Source organism: Balaenoptera musculus, chromosome 3 (genome assembly GCF_009873245.2).
Source record: "Balaenoptera musculus isolate JJ_BM4_2016_0621 chromosome 3, mBalMus1.pri.v3, whole genome shotgun sequence".
Lineage (NCBI taxonomy): Eukaryota > Metazoa > Chordata > Mammalia > Artiodactyla > Balaenopteridae > Balaenoptera > Balaenoptera musculus.
This window is the reverse complement of record NC_045787.1, coordinates 54,415,786-54,442,666: the sequence shown is the minus strand read 5'-3', so window position 1 is coordinate 54,442,666 and position 26,881 is coordinate 54,415,786. Positions and strand designations below refer to the sequence as shown.

General features: G+C 41.6%; 1 protein-coding gene and 1 non-coding gene across 8 annotated transcripts in view; one reads left to right on the top strand and one right to left on the bottom strand.

The window, feature by feature from the left end:
* Positions 1–3,404: 3,404 nt before the first annotated feature.
* Positions 3,405–26,881, bottom strand: part of OCLN (occludin) — a 45,949-nt gene continuing 22,472 nt past the window's right edge. For 5 of the 7 annotated variants that reach the window (XM_036846987.1, XM_036846985.1, XM_036846989.1 and 2 more), the window contains exons 5-9: positions 16,074–16,219; positions 10,758–10,973; positions 8,898–9,069; positions 6,523–6,564; positions 3,406–4,978 (exon numbers count right to left, since the gene is read on the bottom strand). In XM_036846987.1, the coding sequence (XP_036702882.1) occupies positions 4,877–4,978; positions 6,523–6,564; positions 8,898–9,069; positions 10,758–10,973; positions 16,074–16,219 (678 nt within the window). In that variant the 3' untranslated portion in view covers positions 3,406–4,876. Of the gene's footprint in view, positions 4,979–6,522; positions 6,565–8,897; positions 9,070–10,757; positions 10,974–16,073; positions 16,220–26,881 lie in introns of all 7 variants that reach the window. The other 2 variants (XM_036846990.1, XM_036846984.1) reach the window with 2 other exon arrangements.
* On the top strand, positions 19,479–19,590 carry LOC118893676. The gene has a single exon (XR_005019534.1). It is a non-coding gene; the product is annotated as a U6 spliceosomal RNA (small nuclear RNA).

Genomic DNA, 26,881 nt, shown 5'->3' with positions numbered 1-26,881 from the left:
GATTTCTCCAGGGAAAGGGAGCTGCAAGTACAAAGGCCCCTGGGGTGGAAGCACATTGGTGTGTTTGAGGGACGGCATGGGCAAGCAGGGGATGAGTGGTGGCAACTGAATCATAAGTGCGGGTCTCGAAGCACTGTCAGATGGCAGTGCAGCTAGTGAAAAACGGCTGGATTCTCAATCTTGTCAATAGACTGGATGTTTGTTATGAAAAAAGAATCAATGACTCCAAAGGTTGTTGCTGAGCAGCTGAAAGGCTGGAGTTGCAATTACTGAGAGGGTGGGGGGTTGGTAAGATCAGTTCAATTTTGGACAAGTTGTTTGAGATATCTGCTAATACACACAAAATTACTAGCATTTCCCATATCTGAGAAATTGAGAGGCAAGGCACCCCAAAGCCTCAGGAAAGGATTATGCCCAGGAAAAGGAGAAAGGAACTGCCGGAACCTTTTTGCTTCCCCATCACCGCACGCTTCCCCTCTGTTGCCTATATTGTTTTGTTGGTACTAAAATCTTTCCATGTATTCTTCCCCCTCAAAAACATAAACAGAAGCCATCCTGCACAGCAGTGGAAAGAACAGACATGAATTAAAAATCAGGCTCTGCCACACTAGCTGGGTGACCTGAAGCAAGTCACAACCCAAGTCTGATCTATAAGATGGGATTATTTCCACCTACCCTACAGGGCTTGCACATCACATCTTGGCAACTCCACAACCAGCTCCTTTTATTTCTCCCCAGAAGACAAGGTCTCATTGTTTAGTTCTGATGTTGTCTTTAAAAGGTGAGGAGGGGAAATTAGCATTGCTGATTCCCAGTGCCAGTTGGCTTCCATCTTTGCCTCCCCTACATCTTTGACTCCTTTACAGGACTCACACACAAACTCCACCCTTTTTCCTTTTATTTCCTTCCTAGTATCCCCTCTTCCTCCCTCCCTTCCTTCCACAAACCCCACACTTTTCTTTCCTTCTGTTCTGATTAGCCATTCTGTTCCAAGACAGGATTCACACCTATAGAACAAACAGTTACAACCCCAAGCCCCAAGTTTCTCATTTATGTTTACTATCCACCTGTCTGGGAAGACTTTGTGGAAAAACAGGAAAAGGACAGAGGACTCTCCAAAGAATTTAAAGCATATTTGTGGACAGGAGGCCGAATCATTCAAGCTTTTCCCAACTGTAAAGTTTACTCTCCTCTGAATATATCTGTCTCAGATCTTGAATCAAGTAGGAATGGTACTAAGGCAAAACAAAACAAAAAAGCATAAATCCATGGTAATCTTTTGCCATTATTATGACCGACACAATATTTTAATTGCTTACAAAGTGGTACAATAAAGAAATGATATAACCTAGTCAAACGTTTCAATCTGTAAAACTAAGCAACAACTATAAAGAATGGAACAGTCTGTTCTCTGCCCATGGGTGGCTGGACACAATCCAGAGAGTTAGGAAATTCACAAACAGCTCAGCCAGTGGAATCAAGCTGAAATTCAAAGTGTAAAACTTCAAAGACTGGGAGAGATGAGCTTGCCTATTGCAATACCTTTAGATGGAACCTCAATCATTCGAGACTCATTAAAACCCTCCAGAGTTGCTTATAAGAGTACCTGATAATCTTTAACTTGATATGTAAACTCTATACTATCTTTTAAAGCATTTGTTCATTATCTATGAATTACCACAATGCCAAACATAAGGCAATTATCTGCCTAAAACTAAAAAGAATTTACACAGTAAAGCTGTACCCAGCACACACCAAGCATATGGGATTGGGATGATACATGTACTTTTAAAACCCTGTTTGCTTTTAAAAACTTGTTTTCACCATTTGACTTTGGAAAGTAGGTATAACTGGCCATACTTATTTAATTTATTTATTAATTTAATTTATTTGGCTGCGTTGGGTCTTCATTGCCGAATGCAGGCTTTCTCTAGTCGCAGCGAGCGGGGGCTACTCTTCCTTGTGGTGCGCACGCTTCTCACTGCAGTGGCTTCTCTTGTCACGGAGCACAGGCTCTAGGTGCACGGGCTTCAGTAGTTGCGGCACTTGGACTCAGTAGTTGTGGCTCACGGGCTCTAGAGCGCAGGCTCAGCAGTTGTGGTGCACGGGCTTAGTTGCTCCACAGCATGTGGGATCTTCCTGGACCACGGATCAAATCCATGTCCCCTGCATTGGCAGGCGGATTCTTAACCACTGCACCACCACGGAAATCCCGAACCACACGCTTTTTCAACAAAATCTTTGGAACAATGGTTAATAGCAGAAAGCAGAATGCAAACATAACCACAGAAGGTCAGAGATGGAAGAGACCTCTTAAATCTAATCTAAACCTCTATTTTCCAGACTAGAAAACTGCCTGAGTGGTTTTTCAAAGTTATGTCCCAATGGTTAATGCCAACCCCCCCAGGGGAATTCCCTGGCAGTCCAGTGGCTAGGACTCCGCGCTTCCATTGCAGAGGGCACGGGTTCAATCCCTGGTCAGGAAACTAAGATCCCACAAGCCGCATGGCACAGACAAAAAAAAGAAAAAAAAAAGCCACCCCCCCCCCCACACACACAAAAGAACCACCCTGATTCTGGCTCAGAGATCAAATGTGTGTAAGTACATTTGAAAAATGATTTTTTTAACTTTCAAAGTTCAATTTTATGGCACAATTTTACAGCGCAAACTCATGCTATTTGACTTTCTGCATTTAGCTGAATGGTTTTGTTCAGTCACAACACTGGCAAACTTGCCTTCATAAACTAAGTGTGCTGACTTCAGTTTAAATTTTAAGACATATAAAAATCAATTGAGGGCTTCCCTGGTGGCGCAGTGGTTGAGAATCTGCCTGCCAATGCAGGGGACACGGGTTCAAGCCCTGGTCTGGGAAGATTCCACATGCCGCGGAGCAACTAGGCCCGTGAGCCACAATTACTGAGCCTGCACGTCTGGAGCCTGTGCTCCCCAACAAGAGAGGCCGCGACAGTGAAAGGCCCGCGCACCGCGATGAAGAGTGGTCCCCACTTGCCGCAACTAGAGAAAGCCCTCGCACAGAAACGAAGACCTAACACAGCCATAAATAAAATAAATAAATAAATAAATAATTTAAAAAAAAAAAAATCAATTGAGGGCTTCCCTGGTGGCGCAGTGGTTAAGAATCTGCCTGCCAATGCAGGGGACACGGGTTCAAGCCCTGGTCTGGGAAGATCCCACATGCCGCGGAGCGACTAAGCCCGTGCGCCACAACTACTGAGCCTGCGCTCCGCAACGGGAGAGGCCGCGACGGTGAGAGGCCCGCGCACCACGATGTAGGGCGGCCCCCGCTCGCCGCAACTGGAGAAAGCCCTCGCACAGAAACGAAGGCACCCAACACAGCCAAAAATAAATATAAATAAATTAAAAAAAAAAAAAGACATATACCTTTAAAAAAAAAATCAATTAAGTTGCTCGATAGAGTCCTTACCATTTGGTATGAATTCAAAAGATATGAAAAACATAAACTATTTATTACCTTTTGTAGTATGAGCAGCACATAGAAAATTAAGAATTTCTTCAACTTGAAGAACTGTATCAGTGTTATAATGGAAACCTTATTTTTATCTTTGGAAAATGATTCAGACTTATATATTAAAAACAATATACTTAAATGAGAGTTCCAAACTGAGGGGATAATCACAATCCACTTGGTTAGCTATATATCCAGTATTATCAGCTAATTCTACTTTACCAGAAAAAAACTGAGTTAAAAAAAATGCTGAGATTTAAGGGCACCATTTGAAATAATTTGGTGTTTTATGATATTGGATTCCATTTCCAGACAAATCAGCCTTCTGTTAGCCAAAGGATTTAGGAAGCTACCAACCAGCACAGCACCCAAAATAGTTTAAAACAGTAACAGATACAACTTCTGAGTGTAGTTTTCCATAGCTTAATATTAACAGCACTAATGACATCAAAAAGGTACATTATGGAAAGAAAACACCAGTTTTAATAATTATAAAATATGTACAAAACTTGAAAATTCCTGTAAGATACAATTCAAGTCACAATTGAATTATAAATGTAATTGGATACTTTGATATAATGGAAAAGGCTAGTTGGTTTAAAAAAAGCATGTAAACCATAAAAGATAAAAAGCATTTAAAAATACACAACAAAATTCTAACCAGTAGGTTTAAACTTTGATTTTTCAAAAGTAAACATATATTTACAATCTTCAAATTTCACACATTTGTTACTTTTACATGATCTTTATTACCAGGATAACATGAAATAAAAAGCTCTTAAGCATTTATACACAGAAAAAAATCAATAGGGAGGCTGGTAGGACTCAGTATCCGTAGTAGCTAAAATAGGAAAAGGCCAGGGACTTTATCAATGGAGTCATAAAACAGACTTAACCAAAACTGCAAGCTAGGCAACAAGCAGTTTCACTTCAGAGACTTTATTGCAGGGCCCCAGTTTCCTTATCTGAAAATAAATGATTATAAGTAACAGTTATCTGAAGGGAGAATTCTGGGAGAATTAAACTATCCCCTACAAGACCCAATGAGCGTACTTAGGTATTAAGACCTGATTGCCTAGGGTGTGAAAGTTCACAGCACAGTGTACTCCAGGACCTTCCTTAGAGGTTTAAAAACCTCAAACAAAAGTTCTTAATACAAGAACCAATGTTTAAAGCATAAAATCCTTACTTGGAGTGTTCAGCCCAGTTGATTATCAAAAGCTATTTATAAAATGCTTCAATACTGATGATATTAAAACTACCAAAACTCTGTAATGATCACAAAGATTTGGCCTCCCAGGTTAGAGTCCAAAGTCATTTTGACTCCTGATAACATTGCAGAGATGTCACTCAGATACTTCTTAACCTAACAATGTGGCATCTGCTATCTATGTTTTCCGTCGATCATAATCTCCAACCATCTTCTTAATGTGTGACAATTTGCTCTTCAACTGCTTGCAATAATTCTTCTTACTTTTGTAATCTGCAGACTAAAAAAAGGGGGGGAAAAAGGCGGGGGGGAAGAAAAAAGAAACGCGTAAATTGAACAAACTAAAAACGAGTTATGGTTTAGCTGCTGGGAAGGCAGAGGTGAACAACAACAAAAGGGGAGCGTTAGTCATATAGAATTGCAGGGAGTGTTAAATGAAGTAACATGCATAAGGCACCTGGCAGTTATCTCTAACCACATGAGCAGCTGATTCTCTTTTCTCAATCGTATCTTCTAACCTGAGTTTTACAAAGGATACACTCATTTCTAATGATTTGTAAAGTCACCAAGAAAATTTATCGGCCTTTTTTTTGCTAAAACATGATTAAAAAAAAAAAAAATCAGTAAAACAAGAAACCGGGTGATATGGATTTACTTAGAATAAAGAAACGGGGTAAATGGGGAGTGAGACAGGAAATTTTACTATGTACGTTTTTAAACTCTTGAATTTAAATTCATGATGTTCTGGGAATTCCCTGGTGGTCCAGCGGTTAAGACTCGGCACTTTCACTGCCGTGGGCCCGGGTTTGATCCCTGGTCTGGGAACTAAGATCCCACAAGTCGCGCAGCACAGCCAAAAAAAAATTAATGACTTTTGGAATTTTAAAAATTAATATAAAGTCTTTTAAAAACCAAAAATGTTTTAAGGCAATAAAGACTGATGATGCTGGGAAATTCCCTGGCAGTCCAGTGGGTGGTTGGGACTCTGTGCTTTTATTGCTGAGGGCCCGGGTTCGATCCCTTGCTGGGGAACTAAGATCCCACAAGCCGCGCTGTGTGGCCAAAGGAGAAAAACAAAAAGAAGACTGATGATGCCAACTGTTGGCAAGGATATGGAGCAATAGGAATCCACACTGCTTGTTAGGAATGTAAAGTGGCACAAACCAGGGATGCTGTTGACAGTCCCTACCCAAGGCAGGATCCCCACTTGCTCAATGACCTTGCAATTTCATGACTATGTATATACCTAGCAAATGTGTGCCTGTGTGCATACACACTTAAAAACGAACCACTGCTTCATGCCACCATCTGAATGATTCTCACAAACAATACTGAGCAAAAGAAATCACACACAAATTACATACTGTATGATTCCATTTATATAAAGTTCAAAATAGGCAATACTAATACATGATGTTAGAACTTAGGATGGTGGTTACCTCTGGGTTGAGTGTAAAAATTGGATGAGCATACAAGGGGTACTACGAAATGTATTTCTTTATTGGGATGCCAGGTACAAAGGTGTGTGGTTGCTCTGTGAAAATTTACCAAGTTGTATACTTACAATCCGTGTATTTTTCTGTATGTATACTTCAAACTAAAAAAAAAAAAATTTTATTTTTTTTTGCATCAGTGCTGGTTGTAGTTGCAAACAACCGAAATTAAGGTTCCAACTTCTTACAGTTTTCATCTTGCAATTATAGGGCCTTTTGTCTATAATCAGTGCATGTGTGACAAGGTATTCAGAGTCATTCTAAAGGTTAAATGAAAAGCACATAATAGATAAGTTCTTCCTAAAAGAATCTTACAATCTGGGATACTTACTCCCTTAACTTGTTTCAGTCTATTGTATTCATCAGCAGCAGCCTATTAATGAGAAACAAAGGAATATGTTTAGTGGGGCATTTTCTCTTTCAAAAATAACACTCCTGATGTTATATTTTGAAGCTAAAAATGTCATCTTATGACAAAAATATAGGGAATTAAAATAACGAAGTCTTAAAGTTCTCAAAACTATTATGCTCAGTAGGAGGGCCTGAGGAATCCAGTGACGGGAAATTTATGACATTAAGATACTTCTCACATTCCACTCACACAGACAGGTAACTATTTGTTCTGTTGCCTCTCACCTCTCCCCATGCCAGTCCACGTGGCACGTAGACCCCAGAGAACTTTTTCATAAAGCACGGCTCTGATCAGGTTACATCCCATTATAAAACTGGTCTAAGCACTCCATTAAATTCTCTACTAATCTAGTCTCCTACCTTTCCAGTCTCAGTGCCCACCATTTGCAATTCTTTAAAAAATTAAGCACATTAATGCTTCCAGATTTCCATCACGTTCCCCTTATAGCTGTACTCATGTACCTCCCCTACTGTCTGGAGAATGTGTACTGGTTACCTCTCAGTGAAGCCTTCTCTAAACTCTCCAGGCCTTCAGCAGACTTTATTCCTTCTCAGAGAAGTTAGTTACAGTACTTTCTATACATAATGTAAATATGGCATTATTCCCATTGTCAAAGTTGTTTAGGTGTCAGTTTCTCCCTTTGAATATGAGCTCTTTGAGGGTGGAAACATGATTTGTCTCTGTAACCTCAGCACTTCCACATCAAGGACACAGTAACAATGAATAAGCATTGATTGGATAAGAAAGGTTTATGATACCATAGAGAAGCCATAAAAGAAAACAATAAATAAATCAAACTATATACGAAGCAAATACTTCAAAACCGGAAAGCAGATCACCCCAATTAAAAATGGCAAAGGGTATTTCATAAAAGGACTATGAAGTTCCAATAAATACATGATGTGAAAGTTTAAATACTGCTATCTAAGACACAAGTCAGTAATTTTTCAGACATAAAATGTTAGTGAGATGTGGGTCAGAGGAGCCTCTAGAGCATTACTAGCAGGAATACAGTTGATATAATCTTTCTGGAGGGCACTTTTGCAACAAAAGTTTAAATGTACTAACCTCTGACTCAGCAATTTCACATTCTGGAATTTGTTCTAGCAGATAAGTGGGTAAGTGTGTAAGGATGGAGAGGTTCATCAGTGTATTACTAGTAGGGGCAGAGTGTATGTGTGGCAGTGGGGAGACATACCTAAATGTCTATTCATAGAGGATCACTCAAGTAAATTATGGTACAACCACAAAATTGAAAATTGTGGAGTTATTTTTTTAACACATAAAGATATTTTCTCAGTAAGTAGATCTTTATCATTGACATGAAGTGATAACCACAAATTACTGTTGAATAAAAAAGCAAGATATAAGCAGTGCCAGTAAGTATTTAAAAAGAAAAACCTTCACAATGATGGGGATATCTCAAAGAAACACAGGAGGCAACCAGAAGAGTTCCCAATGGTCCTAGCTAAAACAATTCAAGCAACAAAACGAAGTAGTATTGGATTATAACCCAAAGTATAAAACAAATATCCATGAGTCTATACTGACATAAATAATTAAATAAATGGGAGGAAGGGACAAATTTCCCATGCAGACGAATTCCAAATAATTTGTGTAGGTATACCGCTGGAGTATAATTCCCCAGTCCTTAAGTGTGATCTATGCATAGTGACTTCCTTCTAAAGAGCACAATATGGAGATGGGGGTTGAAAAGTAATGAGTAACTTTACATGGACAAACACTACTCCAGCCAGGTGATCAAGGAAAAAAAAAAAAGAGCCATAAGCTATTATTGAGTAAAAAAGCAGGAAGGATATAAGTAAAACTTATGATTCTTTATCAAAGATTGTGTCTAGGTGCACTTCTGCACAGAGGTGACATTTTAACAACTAATATTTTGGTGACAAAATTTAAGGCAATTTATTTTTCTGTATGTAATTCTGTATTATTTGAAATTTTTACAGAAAGAGTGAACTTTGTTTATAAATAGAAAAACTAATGTGTAGCTATTTTCTTTTAAGCAGGAAGGGATGGATTATGGACGAACCCGAACGAACTTTTTGGCCAACTCAATATGTACACAGACCATTGCTTTGTAATTCTTAACTACGTCAGTACACTTTTCAATTTGGAAAGACTTTAATCTAAGACTTGATTTCAATTACTCTTCAATGAAATTACAGTTTGATAATTACTAGCAAAATCTGTATCAATATTAGTATAAAGGATAATGTACTCCATAGATTAGAATAAAATTCTATGTAATATATAATTATCAGATTTCAATTTACCATGTACTCTTCACTCTCTTCTCTATAGTCATCCAGTTCTTTATCCAGACGAGAGAGTTCTTTATTGATCTCATCAAGCTCTGCCTGTAAGCTCTTGTATTCCTGCAGGCCAGTGTCAAAATTCCTCTTGTAGAGTTGTCTTTGTTGATCTGAAGTGATAGGTGGATATTCCCTAAAAATTCAGTGAGAAAATGATTACTTATGTATCCTTAGCACACCTAAGATCCAGTGCTTCTTCCTCAAAGATGATAAGCTGGTGGGATGTGGAGACTGACATTCTCTTGGTTTTGTTTTTGTTGTTGTTGCTTATGGGTAGAGAAAGGTGGGATGCAAATGAGTTCTTTTAAGAATGATTATGCTTTTTACGTTGCTGCTCATGTTTTTTAAAAAAAACCATGCCTACTGATTTTTAGAAATAAGTTGAAAATCATTTATGAAATTTCAGGGTTGTCTTAGGAACTCATTTATTCTGAATACACCACACCACATGAGAATGGATACTTAACGTTAAAAGTGTTAAAACTGGAATTGTGGAACTCAAAGGATATTTTCATCACTTCAGTGGCAGAGCAGCTGACTGGCAGCTGGCTGTTTTCTGCTACCACCTACAGTTTTCAGACTGTTTTGAGCAATTTTTTGGTTGGGGCGGCAGGGGGGATCTTGTTTCTCCTTAATAGAAATCACTTTGATTGTAAAAGTAGACATTAAAAAGTACATGTATGAAAATGTATGCTCATTGTAAAAATAATCTGGCAATGTGTTAAGCTATTAAAAAAACCCTGAAATTCTGTACCACTTGTATCTCTCAATATGCCAGCTATTCTTTACATATGACAGTGATGCTATTAACCACCCATAATCCACTGAGGAAATACTCTGAACTGTTTCACGGGACTAAGGAACTTCATAGCAATATGGAATTTTAAATGTCATATCTAAGACAGTCTAAATATCTCCATTTTACAGACAGGAGAAATTAAATGATTTGCTCAGAAGGGAAACAAGAATTCAGAATTTCGAAAAGTTTTCATTTAAATCTTGCATGATACAAGACAGGCAAATATTTTATAGACAGATGACTGAACTAGGCCAAAACTCTTGAGGGGTAAGGGGGAGATGAAATATGAGAGCCACCAGTGAGTACGGCACTTCTAGCTATACTTGCCCCATCCATCCCTCCTAATACCTTGAGAAGCAATGTTTTGATTAACCACACAGCAAATATTTCTGATTTGTGTCCCATTCCTCAGAATACTTGGGCAAAAGAAGGCTACAGGTCATACACGAGTACAGCTGACAATGATGGACTAGAACAAAACCACTGACACACAAAGTAACTTAACCACGACACTAAATTGTTAACTCCACTGTTTACAAAACTGTTTGCCAAAGTCCTCTGGATTAAACTTTTAAAAGACTCTCTGGTCTCATCGTGAAAGCTTAACTTAAAAGTAAACGCCAAAGGAAAGCCATAGCACTGGTCCGGAATTTTATAATTAGTAAAACAAAGTTCCTCTATACTTGTATTTCATTTATTCGAAAAACCTTTCTTGGGTGACTGTTGGTAAAAGCATACAGCAGTGGCGAAGTTTATCAGTCATTTTGTGGAGGTGCGCTGAAAGTGTTTTTAAGACATGTTTTTAAGCCAAAGTGCTATTAAGCCAAACACATTCCCTCCAGGTCAATCTTTATTATAAAGGAGTACTTAGGGAAAAAAAAAGTATCAAGAAACTGTCTCCAGCCCTGGTTGGCAAAGAATGAAGCTGTACCACCCACCCCAGTTGAGGAGGCGACACCACCAAAACCTGGCTGTATAACCATCAGGTGCGCAAGGGGTTCCAGCAAGAGGCGCCCCAGTACCTGATCCAGTCCTCCTCCAGCTCATCGCAGGACTCGCCGCCCGTCGTGTAGTCTGTTTCATAGTGGTCTTGCTCTGATCTCCTCGACCTTCCTGCCCTGCCCTTCGAGGGAGCCCTTTTTGAAAGCGTCTCCAAGTTACCACTGTTGCTGTAATGAGGCTGCCGGAAGTCCTCCACAGGTGAAGTCACTGGCAGCTCCTGAGCCACTTCAGGCACCCTAACAAAACAGGAATCATCTGTCCGTGAGCATTACCAGCTTTTGTCAGAGCACCGAGACCACAGAGGGCAGCAACACGTGGGCCGCATTCACTCAACCAGCCACCTGCCCAGCACTGGGCAGATCCCCAGCTTCCTGCGCTCAACCCAGCACCAGCCCAGCTCCCCTAATACACACGAACAGCTTTAAGGCTCTGATGTAAGGGGAGCTCATTAGTAAACCTTGTACGAAAAATGGATGTAAGATTTCACTTTAGGAAACACGCTGATCTGGAAGAGAATTACTGACCTGACCCGTGCCAGGGACTTACTCCACAAAAGGCTGTTAGGAAAATAACAATCACGACTCTTTTCTACAGGTTCTTCTAGTTCCACGGAATGCTGAGTGGGGAGAGGAATGCACATACATATCTACCTTTAGAGGCTGACTCTCAGAGATAAGCTCTCGGTAATGTTAATTTTAGACTCCTCTGTATCAATTCTCTTTTCAAGATACAATGTTGAAAAATGAAAAATACTGAAAATTTAAACTAAAAAACCTAAAAAGCTTTATATTGTAATAGATGAAAGAGCTCGTTAAGACTTCTTTTTTAAATTGCACTGTTAATCCTGAAGCCCCGTACAATGAATGAAATGGAAGAGTTAACATTACACTTATTTTTCTAACGCCAATTATTTAATATTGCATCAGATTTTTGATTGCATATAATGTTTCTGCCACAAGCAGAAAAACGAAGCCTAACATGGAATAAAAGACCAAGAGCTGTGGCAACTGTAGACTACTTCTGGGTAACAGAAATGCAAAGCTGCACTTTCCCCTTGTAGCAGAGCTGGAGAAGGGCAAGAGGAGAAACAAGGCACCTGAGACTTTCCAACATCAGCCTTGCTATTCAAGTCAACTATTTAAAAGTCTGAAGAATTTTTTTTTTTATTGCTTTCAACTTACAGAACTGTCATCTTGAGCTTTACCCACGAGGTGGACTGTTTTCTAGGTGATCCAAAACTGCTTGGTTCTAACTGTTGCCAAAGTCTTAGATTTCTAATCACACTTATTAATTTCTTATAGACTCCTAAAGCTTTAGGAGGGGTGGTGGCTGGGGAGGGCTGATATTTATTTCTTCTTTCTAAATTTATCCAGGTTAACATGGCTTTGAGTGCTCTGTTAATGCTACTTCTAAAGGAAGGAAAATGTGACTTTCTCTGTGAGTCAATGATTAATGAGTTCCTAGACACTCTGCCAGGTACTATGCTTCTTAGCTTTGAGGTGGCAAATAAAACCTTTAGAATGCAGTGGGTTTGTTTGAAGTGCTGGGGGCCAGAGGGGGAGGATGCTAAAGGGCAAAAGAAATTAGAAAAAACCCCAAAATATCAAGGCGGCCCTTCTCCTGTAATTTTATATTAGATATTGATATTATAAATCTTCACCTTAGAAGTTTTCCATCTCCCCTCTTCCTACACCCTTTCAAACACTAAACAATAACTTGATACAACATGAAAGCTAAAAAGGAAATGCTTGGCAAGAAAAGTATATATAAATGTAACAGTTAGGGGATATGTGCACTCTTAGTCACCTTCAAACCTGCTTTTAGAGACAAGTCTGATTAGGTCGAAAATCTGCACAAGCCAGAAGTAACCACCTGTATACTTTCCTCAGTATCTGACTCAGTCCCCTAGGTGCGGAAATCTGCCCTTGTGTAGTTTTTGACTTCCTTCTTTTTTAAACTTGTTCTATTCTCTCTCTCTCACACACACACACACACACACACACACCCTCACATGCCTTTGCTGCTCTATCTCACCCCAACAGTGTGGTTATTGGCACTTCCTTCCGCCTCTGTTGTATTGCAACCTCCATGGGAACACGAACTCCGTATTCCCAGGGGCACCTGGCCCAGTACATGGCAGGGGTTCAAGGTAATTACTGAATTGAAAAGACATTCACAAGAATCCTCTTTACTGAGGACACCCAGTATCAGGGAGGAGAGAGAAACAAAATGCATGATCACATCAGTGTCATGACTGTCGGAATGACATCCATGATATACATGGTATTTTAAAACTGCCATCATCACTGAGGGGAATATCCAAGCCTTGCCAACCAGAGAACTCCATCTTCCTGGACCCAAAAAGGACCAATCAGAATCTTTCCAATAGATTTGATATGTAAGTTTTGGGAAAGTAAATTCCATTCTCTGAATCTGGTGCTAGAAGATCAAGACAGCCTGGGGAATGTGCATGGCTAGCCTGCTACAAAAGAAGCTGTACTGAGAATAACACCAGCATAGCAACAAGAACCCTGATATCTTCTGAGTCCCTGGATCATGCTGTGCCCGAAGCTAGCACCATCTCTGGGCCTTAGGCGAACCAGTGAATTCCTACAACCTGCGTAAAAGCCCTAACAGATTATCCTACCAGCCTAAATACTACTACCAGACAATGGTCTCATTGGGCACTCTAAGGTGTCAGCCTGCCCTGAAAGCTCTGCATCGCATCAGCACTCCACTTCTTTGATTTACAAAGGTTAATTCACCCTGGGTGTGGAAAAGAGAGTAGGGAGTGTACCTACTATCTCCCAAATTCACTTAGAGAGGGTGGAGAAGAAACCATCTTCAGCTACATTCTGCTGTCTCCTAATCCAGGATTAATTCTAACTGCCTTAAAATTCTAAGGTTAGGACATTATGGTGAGAGCAAAAGGAGCCAGACACCAGAATAATTTCCACATGATTCCATTTTATAAGAACTGTGATATGGTGACAGGCGTCAAAAGAGTGGTGGTGGGGAAGGGGGGTACCCGTGGAGAAGACAACGTTTTGGAGCGCTTGAAATGCCTCTCTCTCGGTCTGAGGGTAGTTACTTCAGTGGTCACATGCGTGAACTCTCATCAAGCTGTATAGCAAGATCAGTGCCCTTTACTGAATGTACGTTATGCCTCGAGGGGAAAACGTCCTAGTATTGAGGTACCTCATTCTTAACCTGGACCTCAGACAATGTTCCCATTCTAATTCCTTCCCCATCCACTACAATAATAAGGAGGAGAGGCACTGGTGAGTTACTAAACACCTTCAAGAAACACCTGAGGAAAGACAGATCCCTTCGTCATCCAGGAGGACGTACGCTGAATCCTCCGTAGCGCTCAATGCTCTGCCACAGACAACAATCAACAATGTCTATTACCCGCCAGAGGCTGCAAGTTCCTCCCGTCATTACTACACACTGTTGCATTCGTTATCCCTTACCTTGGCACCATCCCCATCCTCCCCTTCTGCTGGGTTCTAAAACTAAGCATCATATTTGCATTTTCCAGGCCTTCAAAAAACTTCTAGGGTGTACTCTGGGAGTATAAACTGGTACAACCCATATGGAGTACAATTTGACTACATCTATCAAAATAAAATATGCAATTTCCTTTAACCTAGCAATTGTGCTTTTAATATTTTTCCTCCAGATACACTGACATATTTGCAAAGTGATAAATGTGCAAGTTCGTTCTCTGCAGAGGTCTGTAATAACAAAACATTGGGGAAAAGTGTGCATCGATGTGGGATTAATAAAACAAATTTTAGTATACCCATTTAATGGAATATTATGTAGCTATAAAACAGATCAGTAAACTCTATACTGATAAGGACAATCACTAAGATATATTGCTAACAATGCATTTAATATGCTATTTTCTTTTAAAAGGCAAAAATAACCAACATTGTATTTGGCCAGCATATTTATTTAAAAATAACCTCTGGAAGGACGTAAAAGAAATTGGTAACACTAGCTGCCCCTGGGGAGAGAAACTAGACAGCTGGGGACAAAAGGGATTCCCTTTTGCTCCTTATAAATTTATATCATGAATGTACTGGCCTATTGAAGAATAAGTAAGATATTTAAACTGTTCCAAATGAATTTGTGAAAATATCTTAGTTCTCATAAAAAGGGACAGCATGTGGGAACACTGTGGAGTCCTGCAGGCCTTACAATTAACTTGGAGGCACAGCTGGTCACAATATGCATTATAGATATTTATTTTGTATGCATGGAAGTCATGTAGATCATAGCTTGAACCTTTTACAAGGACTGCATCTCTACTGTGTACCTCTGTCTCTCATAGCCTCACCTGATTTGGTTTTTGTCAAAATCCAAAGAGAAGAAGGAGAACAGAGAAAATGCTCTTCCTCCAAATCATTTACAACTGAAATCAAAAGTAAGCTTGATGCTGAAGACCAAATAAAATAAAATAAAATAAAATAAAATAAAATATATGGAGGGTAAGGCAGAATGCCAGTATACTTCCAAATTCCATTCTAGGGTAATAAAAAAATCTATTCTCTTCAAACTGATTCCATACCTAACTCAGCTGCTGGTGTCATCTTAGGGGCTCCAGGCACCCAAACTACTATGCACTCAGAGTGGATCTCTACAAACTCGGCCCCCTAAGTGGCGGTGGAGGTTGGAGATAAAACTTTGAACAAAAATTTCCCAGCAGATAAACCTTTAACTTAGAACGATCAAATTAGCTAAAGGGAAGGTTTATTTTTTTGGTCTACAAAGGAACTCGGAGTTCTAGAATTATATACAGGAACGTTAATTTATCATCCTTAGGCAAACTACATCCAAGTCCTTAACAATATCCCCAACATCTCTCTCTTGTCATTAAGGTGAATTAGACTTAGGCTTCAGGGTAACCTAAAACCGCAACAGGGATACTATTTCAATAACCTGAATGGCACCTACTCTAGGCCAGAAACTCACTGTGAGGTTTTTCACACCACATGTAAAACAAAATCTAGAGGCTTTATCAGTTTCACATCCCCCAGCAAAAGAGATCTAATAATTATAGGCAGGAGGAGAGACTGAGAACCACACTTAGCTCTGCTATCAATCTGTAATACCCTTCCACCCTCATCTAAACTTCAAAACCAGAAATAGGAAAGAACCACATTCTGCCTCCACCTCTAAGGCAGAGATCAGTCTCCAGCCTTTGTGAAAACTGTTGGTTATTTTTTTTTTTTAAGGCAAATGGCACAAAACAGTAACTGATTCATAAACACATGCAAATACTCACTTTTTCAGACTCATTCTAGCAAAAGAAGGAAGACGCTACTTACGGTGTTGATTTATAGGAAGACTCTGGATACAGTCGCTTCTCGTTCACTTTACCATTGGAAGAGTAGGCCACGGGGCTGTCCACTCTCTCCACGTAGTCAGAAAGGGGAGGAGGCATGTCTTGTGTGCCTGCAGAAACGTTTTTAACCTAAGGAAACAGTCCCAAGAGACTCAGTTATTATTTAGCCTGTAACATAAAAGGGGGAAGAAATGAAAGAAAAATATCATATATAAAATTATCTAATATTTATCGGGCTCATTAAATATTATTAACCTATCTGACTACCTTGTTATTATCCAGTGTTAACAGTCAAATCACAGGAATGGTGCTATTGTTAGTTTAACAAATCCAGAATCAATTACAAACAAGAAAAAAATCCAAATTACCTGATCCTCATCCTGATGTGATTAGGTTTAGTAATTATCCACCCCATCTTAGGAAGACTAATCTCATTTTATCCGGCCTAGGTCTGAGTTAGAACGAGAATTTTCATTTCTAACAAGTTCTAAGGTAATGCTTATGCCGCTGTCTGGGCACCACTCTTGGAAAACCACTAATCTAGGACAAAGAACATTGATTCTTCTCAATCCGTTCACCCTAAACATGGAATGTTAAAACTACATTAAGAAGCACAAACTGATTTCTGCTATGGTTCTTTAGTAACAGATTTGTCTGTTCTCCCTTTACTTTTTCAATGGCTCTATCACTAACAGCCTATACAGTACAGTCACAGCACCACTGCCTTCCCTCTCTACCTTTCTTATTCCATTCTGATGTGTGAGTGAATGTGTTCTAAGAAGTAATACACATTGGAGATGATGCCTTGTTAACATGAAAGGTTTCCCAGAGAACCTTTGGGAGAAAGTTTTGTATATAAATAAGCATAGCCAATTAGAGTCTCAACATTACCTGTTAGATGTAGTAGGTCCGACACTCTTTAAATTTCACCTAAAAATCTTCACATTATTGCATACTACTCTGCCAGAAAAATAATAACTGCTAAGCCCAGACAAGTCATTGAGTGGGTTTGAAGTCAAGGAATAAAACTAAGGTGTGGGGGGAAAAGAAAAAAAACTTAAAATAACACTAAAAATTATTTCTGTGAAAAAGAGCAACTTTTCAAACTTAGGGAGGGTGGGACTGCTTTAGCTTGGTGATGAGCACAATGGCATCCAATTACCTGGGCTCACTCCAGATCTGCCAACTACCCAACTACAAGTTCTAGAAAGCCTCAATACCTTCATCTGTAAGAAATGCGGAAGCTCCCTGCTTCATAAAGTTGTTTTGACAATTAAATGAGATGACAAGGTATCACATTTAGCACAGGGCTTTTATGAACACAGTAAAGACTCAGAAGATGCTGGTTTCTGGAATTAAAGCCATTGGATCTAAACAAAGAATTTTTACAAGTATTTAAAGGGGATGGCAGACTTTTAATTGGATTATTTTGCTATTATAAATCTTCGCAATTAGATTCAACATAGCGTATGTCCCTGCCACACACACAAACTTTACATTCTGTTGTCCGTCAAGCATAGCATTAAAACGTGACCTGCTCCTTTCCTGTCACTGCACTATCACATGTCAAAAGATATTTACTTCCCCACCCCTGAAGTACATAGAGATATTTAATCTTGATTGTTTAATATTCCCGTGAGTCAGAAAGGAATGGAATCACTTCCTTCTGAAAGTGGAATTTGGCAGCAACTGGGAAACCAGGGGGTGGGTTGCCAGGGAGTGTGCTCAGATCCCACCACAGGGGGGCCGGGTGGGAACCATTCTTGGCACCCACTGAATTCCTGAGGACTTGACACCACCGCTAAGCTTCACAGGCAAATACCTGGCCAAGCCAAAGGCGTATTCTTATTCTGGAGACTTCAGATTTAAAAGACCTCCCTTTCTTAAAAACCCATTTAACTCTTCTCTTTGCAAATTTAGCAGAGGGTGCAGAGCTCATGGATTTCCTACTGACCCTGGCAAACCGGAAACCAAAACCTTACAAAAGAGGTGTCTGGGTGTCTTTGCAGAGCCTTCCTACTGCCCAGAATGGAAATGTTCTTCCCCCTTTCTTTGCCAGCTAATCCTTAAGTGGACTTCAAGTCCTGGCTCACTACCAAGTTGGGATGGTGCCACTACTCCCGGGGGCCTTCCACAAATGTCCCTGCTGGGTGAGGCGCCTCCCTGTCCTCCTGTCTCGCCAGCACCTGGGCACACAAACCTCCCAGCAGAGCACATGTGTACTTCGGACAGACTGTTTACACACAGAGTGACGCTGCTCCCACACCTCTAACTTCACTGGGCAGTGGGCTGCTCTTAAAGCCACCACTGTCTGCCTGCTTACTGCATGCCACATACTGAACTGAGGGATCATTTAGTAGGCACAACCTTACAGGTAAATACTATAAGCAGATAAGTTAGGGGGTCCCTGAAGAAACAGAACCAGGAATGGCTTTCTTGACATAAGAGAAGCCATTTTGTGATCTAAGCCTGGCCACCATGCTCACCCTTGAACAGGTCTCAGTAATTTATGATCTTGAGGGAACAAAGGAATGCAGGAACAGGGAAAAGGCACTCAAACGACAGTGCAGTGATAAAGCAGAGTCCTAATTCCTCCTCAAGGGATACACATCAAAATATATCTTTGAGCTCTGCAAGTACTAAGGACCCCACCCAGCTGGAGGATGGAATCATGATGGTGCCACTCTTGACTTCAATCAACTAAAGCTTGGACTCTGTGGACCTCTGCCCCAATTCTATGCTGAATTCTCCTCTGCTCAAGCCCCTTCATGAATACGCAAGTACCCTTAGCTTAAAACTTCCCTAATTTCGCTGTTCGGACAGACACTGCTTTGGAGAAGATCCCCGGTGTTCTCCTCACTTGCTGCAAGTAATAATAAATTCTTCCTTCTCCCGACCTTTGGCTTGGTTGTGTCTATTAGCTCAACAGCCACCAAGAGGTGAACCCAGTTTTCAGCTAACAATGCTAGTACTCCCTTTTCAGAAAAGAGGAAGCGAGGGCTCAGGGTGCTAGACAACTTTCCCAAGGACCTACACCTAATAAATGGTAAGGTGGGGTTTAAATACTTCAAAGCCTCAGCTCCAATCCACCGCCCCTCCCTGGGCAGCCTCCTACCTTCCTTCCTCTATGGGTCTTCAAAGCCCAGCCCAGTACCTGGCACAAAGCAGGAGCCCAGAGTTTGCTGCATAAAGGTTACTTCATTTATTACTGTTTTACTTCTACACTGTGTGTATCCAACTGCCTTAGAAGATGAGCTGCCCTGAGCTGACGTTTATCTCTTCGAGTCAGCAGAACTAGACTAGCCCGAACACTGACTTCACCCTCCAGCACAGCTCTTTCATTACTTCAACCTTTTTCATACACGTGCACAAAAAATTCCAAGGCCATGCTCGCTTGGGCAGAACATACACTAAAATTAGAACAATACAGAGAAGATTAATTATTAGCATGGCCCCTGCGCAAGGATGACATGCAAATCTGTGACGTGATACATAGTTTTGGGAAAAAAACACCCAGCCAGACTCAAAGGTGAGCAAGAAGCAGCCTTTGTCCTCGAAAGGAGCTTAAGTGTCTAGAGGCAAAAGCAAAATGTATTTGTAAAACAAGGAGTAAGTTCATTTTTTTCCTTTTATGCGTCACGTTTCCCAAAAGAAGATAAAATATTACTTTTTCTCACGGTACCAATGCAAAGTGAGTATAAACCTGCTGCTTTCAAAGGACAGTGGGAGGAAGCGGGGAAGCCCCAGTGAGGAGGGACCATTAGTAGAAATTTATGAGTCCTCAGCCTGTGTTTCCTATGATGAGAAGAGGGATTTGAGACTCACTGTGATTACTGATAGGATCCCAAGCCAGTCCATAATGCCTGATGATGTAGCTAAAGTTCTTTAAAACAACAACAACGAAACAACTCTACCATTTTAATAACTATAGTAAAATTTTAAAGATTTAGAACCTGAGAAAAACTCGGCTTAATTCTGAACAGCAAATGGTGAACAGTTTTCCTCAAGTAACTTGAAACTAGCTCTACGAAATTAGGGGCAGAAGAAAGCAAAGTGAAAAAACACAAATGCAGGAAGATTTGCCTTCTACTAAGCACTGAGGGGAAAGGAAAGTTTGAGAGTCAAGCAAACGTTGGAACTGCTGCTGTGAAGCCAAGAGAAGCCTCGGGCCTGGGGGGCTGATCCGGGGCTCCCGCCCGCAGGTCCTCCAGCGGGGGAGCTGGGGTTCGGGGGCAGCCGTGGGGCGGAAGGGCACCACACGTACAGAAATCCACACGGCAGTGCCCAGCTGGCCGCTCTTCACTGGGATCTGCCTGAAGAGTTCCTGGCCCTAGTGGCACCCTTGCCGCACAGACAGACTTTACAAAAGGGAAAGACGAGACAGGAGAAGACAGACCCTTAACCAATCAAAGAATGACACAGGCAGACTCTAGAGACTAAATTCAAAAAGGACAAGCACTCTCACAGACCATGTTTAAGGAGTATGAATTATTAATTTAAGGGGACAGGAAACGTTTTACCAAGATTCACATTCCAATCAAGAAAGAACTAAAGTGTTTCTGAAATGTCAAAATGAAATAAATTCAAGTGAAATAATTTCAAAAGATCTTCACAAGAGGTAGTTATAATGAGGATAAATTTTTTTTAAACAAGAGGACAAATTTTTATTCAGAATTTAATTATACTCATTAGAAGTGTTCTAGGGCTTCCCTGGTGGCACAGTGGCTGAGAGTCTGCCTGCCAATGCAGGGGACACGGGTTCGAGCCCTGGTCTGGGAGGATCCCACATGCCACGGAGCAACTGGGCCCGTGAGCCACAACTACTGAGCCTGCGCGTCTGGAGCCTGTGCTCCGCAACAAGAGAGGCCGCGACAGTGAGAGGCCCGCACACCGCGATGAAGAGTGGCCCCCGCTTGCCGCAACTAGAGAAAGCCCTCGCACAGAAACGAAGACCCAACACACCCCAAAATAAATAAATAAATAAATTAATTAATTAAAAAAAAAAAAGAAGTGTTCTATGTCACTTGTGAAAAAAATCTTTGTTAACTAACCGTCTTTGGAGAATTAATGAAAACATGGTATATCCCTGTGGGGTGCCAAGGGAAAAACAAAGAGGGCGACTCAGAGCAGCTCTCATCCCAACACCCGTCAGCACGGAGCCGTCCTCCCCTGGGACCAGGATGGAGCTGCACGATCATGCTTATCAACGCCACTGACTCACAAGCAGCCTCTCCACCCCGACTCCTTGAAGTCAGGGATGGAATAAAAAAAAGGTCAAGAATGTTTTTAGGTCAATTCACCCCTGTAAAACAAAGTTTGGGAAAACCCTTTCTCTCCACACAAATCAACTGCATCTGGAATGAGTACAAGCAAAAAGGAGCGATGACAGCCACGCCCCATTTTGCTCTTCCTTCCTAGCTCACACAACACGGGAAGAGAGTCAGACTAGACCTGCATCATGAGAGGGAAGTTCATGTGTCAGGCAAAACCTGACCCCATTTGTTCCTCACCATTGCCCGGTGAGACAGGACTATCTCCATACTCAGATGAGGAAACTGAGTCTCTAAGGTCCAATTAATTTGCTCAAGGTCACACACAAGGTGACAGGGTAGAGGGCGGATGTAAACCCGGTCCACCTGACTCCCAAGCTCAGCTGTTTCTGTTTCTGTTTCTGGCATGACAAACTGACACCTCAGTAATGTAAATATGGCTTGAGGTACCCATCTCATCTGGGCACTGACTATTCCCAGTAAGAAAAGGAACCATTCTCATTGCCTTAACTCCTCACCACATCCGAATAAGATACGATGTGAATCCATTTTGAAGAGTTTTATTTGCCTACTGGACTATCATTCTAAAAGCAGCTTTTGACACAAAATTGCTATGATATGTGTTTAGTCATCGGGTTCCTGTTGTTTAGGTCAGAGTGTAGGAACACCACCCTCAAAAGGCAAACAGAAGGGGTTTTCCTGCTTGGTAATTAAAGTGGAGAAATATACCAGACATCAGAGGGCGGGGCGCCTTCATCTCAAAGTACCATCTCCAGTTTTACAACCCGAGGTCCACCTTCCCCGGGCCATGTGCCCTTGCACTACAAGTTTTCAAAACACTAAGTGGTCCAACTCGTTTTTCCCGTTTTGATATTTTACACTCACAGATGCTCCCCCAACAAGAGCCTCAAAACTGCCTCTGGAAAGTTCCCTCAGACTTTTCTCCACCCTTGGTGGCTTGAAGGCAAATGCTCCCAAACAGACTAATCCCACAAAGGAAGAGGTCATGGACCAGGCTTGGGCAAGTCTGATTAATTTACGTTGATCAGACGGCTCTGGGGATTTAGCAAACACCATGTTCCCTATCCAAACGCAGGCTGCCCACAGGGAAGTCCTAACATACACCAGGCAAAGGTGAATCCTGAAGCTCCTAAGAGCCAGTGGGCTGTTAGAGCTTTGGGAGGGGTGAGGTGGAGAAGCTTACACTCAGTAAGTGATCCCATTCGAGGCCCCTTGCTCTAGAAAGGAAAACCCTGGTTCAGCCTGCGGCATTTTAACACTCGTGTATCTCATGCCAGCCTCCCCAGCAGGTGTACCACAGGCACAGTACACCTTAGTCCTCAGAGCCCATGCCAGCCACCACCTAGGGTTCCAAATCCCCTTCAGTTTACTGTAGTACTCCATACAGCCTCAGCATTTTCTAAGTATGCCATGCCTGGAAGAGACCTTATGCATACCTTAACTCAGATCTCACTGGGCTTGCGGTATTATAGCTGCAGCCTATGGAACAGTGGTTCTCAAAGTGTGTTCCCCAGACCAGTAGCATCAACATCACCTGGGAACTCTGGGAACTCAGAAATGCAAGTTCTCAGGCCCCATTCCAGATCCACTGCACGAAAAACACTGCGGGTGGGCCCAGCAAGCTGTTTTAACCAGCTCTCCCTGTGATTCTGATGCTTGCTAAGGTTTGAGAACCACTGATGGAGGACAGTTTTCCTCGACGTCACAGACAACTGCCCTGTTTAGACCATTATACCTATAGTTAGAATTAACTCTATTTAGTGCTGGAAATCTAGGAATCCCTGCATTCAGAAAGCCACAAAGACACTCACCAGCTCTAGCACACATCCTACCTCACCTTCCATTACAACTCTCTACACCAGCCCCTCACGATGCCCTGGACAGACAGGGCCGGCCTTCCGTCCTCCACGCTGCTGGGTTCTGAAGGTCAGTCCATGGATAGGACACTTCCATTCTTGTTCCATTTCATGCCACCTGAGACCACAGATAATAGTGAAACCTTTCCCAGGGTGAGAGCCCAGTATACCAATTGTCGGCAGCCCACAGAACTGCTCTTACATTAAAGAACACTTGTACTTACTGGTTGAAAATAAGAAAGCTATTCGAGTTTCTTCAGCTGTCTAACACTGATTACCACCACCGCCCTGTGCCAGTCACCTGCCCCACCTGGACCTGTTCCCCGCTCCTGTGTGCAAGGGGATGATACGCAGAGCCTGTCTACACCCTTCAAAAAAACATCTGGGCCGCGGCGCGCGCGCCCGTCGGAGGGGGAGGGACAGGGAAAAAAAAAAACAAAACAAACATCTGTTCTTATCCCGCAGCAAGCTTACAAGTAAGAGGAAGATTAATAGTTTAACAACTGCAACCAACATTAAATGTATTTATATTTTGGGTACTCTTACCCAAGCTCCCTTATTTGATGCCATCATTGCAAATACTAACAATTATTACTCTGGCTAAAATTTATTGGGCATTAATAAATTATGTGCTGGCCCTGACCTAAGCCCTTTAATTGCTACAGGATCAGTATATACATGCTGTAGGTGGAACTTCTATTTTCCCCATTTACACATGAGAAACCTATTAAATGAACAGACAAAGTGATTACCTCCATCAGAGTCCAAGGATACCAAAAGCTACCCAAGGCTGACCACAAAGGACAGGGTCCAGGATCCTGACCCCTCTCTACACCCAGGCCTGATCATCCTTACTAGCTCCTACCTTGACAGGTAAATGCTGGGAACAATGCTATAACAATGCTGCATCACAATGTCAAAGCCTTAGAAACTTCTAGAAATAGGCTACCTAAATAATGCACTTACCTTTTATTTTTAGTTAATTAATTAATTAATTTATTTATTTATTTATTTATTTTTGGCTGCATTGGGTCTTCGTTGCTGCGCGCGGGCTTTCTCCAGTTGCAGCAAGTGGGGGCTACTCTTCGTTGTGGTGTGCAGGCTTCTCACTGCAGAGCACGGGCTCTAAGCATGAGGGCTTCAGTAGTTGTGGCATGCAGGCTCAGTAGTTGTGGCTCTCAGGCTTTAGAGGGCAGGCGCAGTAGTTGTGGCCACACGGGCTTAGTTGCTCCGCAGCATGTGAGATCTTCCTGGACCAGGGCTCGAACCCGTGTCCCCTGCATTGGCAGGCGGATTCTTAACCACTGCACCACCAGGGAAGTCCCTACACTCAGCTTTTAGATCTAAACATTTCGTACTTAAAAACAGGATCTTGTTTAACAACCTTTATTTACTACTTGGTAATAATGAAGAAATAGTTTATGGCATGGTCTCTCCAAACTTAGTTTATTCTTGCTTCTGACATAATCATGTGGCATAACAAGAAAAGGTGCAACTTAAGAGACAGACAGAAAATACTCCCTGAGAACTGGCATGCTGATTTGTGGTAGAGATAAGCACTTTACACATACATTATCTCATTTTAATGATAGTTTTATTAACTATGAACTATTTCCCCCAATTCTACTGGCAAAGAAAACTGAGGCTCAGAGATCTCAGAGAAAAAAAAAAAAACACACACCAAAAAAAATACAAGTTATAAAGGCAAACGTAACACTTGTCCTGCTGGTTATTAGTACATCAGGCTTGAGACAAATTACTGAAGCCCTCTGCAAACCTCACTGCCCCTTGTATAAGAAGAATTATTCACACTGTAAAGATGTACAGAGTGGCTACGCCTATAATGGCTACTTAGGACATGGTGGTTCTTACCTTTCTTTTACTGTGACTTTTTAAGAAACTTTATTGCCAAAATTAAGACGTGAAGCTCAATCCCAAGTCAGCCTGATGTACTATACTGAAAAGAGCACTGAGAAACCAGAGTCCAAACTTCTAGCCCTGACTCATCAAATCACCACCAACAGGCCTCCTTCTTACTACTGTGTCTACCTCGCAGGTCTGCAGCTTCCTTTGTGTAAGTTCACTGAGACAGACCGGATGACCTTATCCCTAAGGTCCCAGACTGCTCTCAGATTCTGTTTTCTTTCACTTGACCAAAGCCAAACCAAAAGTTATTCACAGGAGCGCAGGAAACTGAAGTGCATAACTTTCAGTTACTATTTCACCAGAATACTGCAGGTACCAATAAAAACTAATCTCAAGTACACACATTTTACAATCAACTCTTTAATATTTACCGTAGGTGTGTGCTTTTCCAAAGCCAGACCCCAGTTCTAAGTATTTACTCTAGAGAAAATGAAGATGTATGTCGTGATATTTATATTTATGATCTTCTGGAAATGCAGGTGGGGGAAGAGAGATTTGAACACAAAGATTAACATGAAATACTCATCTTCATGGACATAAGGGTATCAGCCCCTCCCAACTCAGCTCCAGCACTCCTGGCTGAATAGTCCCCCTACCAGCATTCTCAGTGTGTTGGCAGGACACAGCTCCTTAAACCACAGTCCCCTGCTGTTCTGTGAGGCCAAGCTCAAAGGGGCAGAAAGGGATCTGAGTAGCGTGACACCCTCCCGGGAAGAGCCAGCAGACTACTGCGGAGCACTGGGGTGAGACAGGAGCCAGTGGAGTACTGAGGGGCACTGGGGTGAAGCAGGCACGTTCAAAGCTGCTCAGAAACACGTCCTAAGCTATTCAAATGGCACTCTGCATTTAAACCTGGTCAGATGACGCACACATAAAAAATAAAAGGGCAATTACAATTAATCCATGTAGCTCATATTCAGGTAGTAAGTATTAGCTACAGAGCAGTTTCTCTAGAAACCATCTCCCCATTCCACACAGTAACTGTGGGAACTGCCACATGCTGGATTATGTGAGAAGGGCCCTGCCCTTGGGCACAGTGGGTTAGTGTGAGGATGGCCGCCTGACCCAAGGCTACTTATTCATCAGGGCCCCTTCCCCAGGCAAGTCTTAGACAAAGCACTAATATGAACAACTCAAGAGCTCTAAGTAGCTGCTTTCTGCTCCCCTTCTCCATGCGAAAATGAAGCCTACCAGGCAGGAGGGAGTCAAGATGAGAAAGCAGATCCCAATGGACTTGAAGTCCTGATTTTAGCTGTTCATGAAACACAGCCACATCCCTACTTCTGTGGCTAAGTTGTTTCAACTCTTTCTAGGTTTTCATAAATCACCACCCAAAATCTTGCAGATATATTCCTCTTTTTACCTATGCTAACTTAAGTTCTGTTTTTGTCAACTGTAACTAGTACTCATGCAACACCAAAATTCTTTTCTGCACAGCCAGCTGTTTTCCTTTCAATATCCCTGTAAGGCAGACAGCCATATATTACTGGTCTTCTTCATTTTCTCACATGCATCTCACATTAGTCTTGAGAGGCAGACCAAATAATATAGCCAATTTTATAGATAAGAAAACTGAGGATGAGAAGGGGTAATCTGTTTACCAAAGAATGCTGGAGTCAGGACTCAAACCCACAGCTTTAGGGTCCAGTGCTGTTTTCCCTCCACCAGGAATTCTCCCCAAACTAGACTTCCTTGACATACATATGGGTTAAAAATAA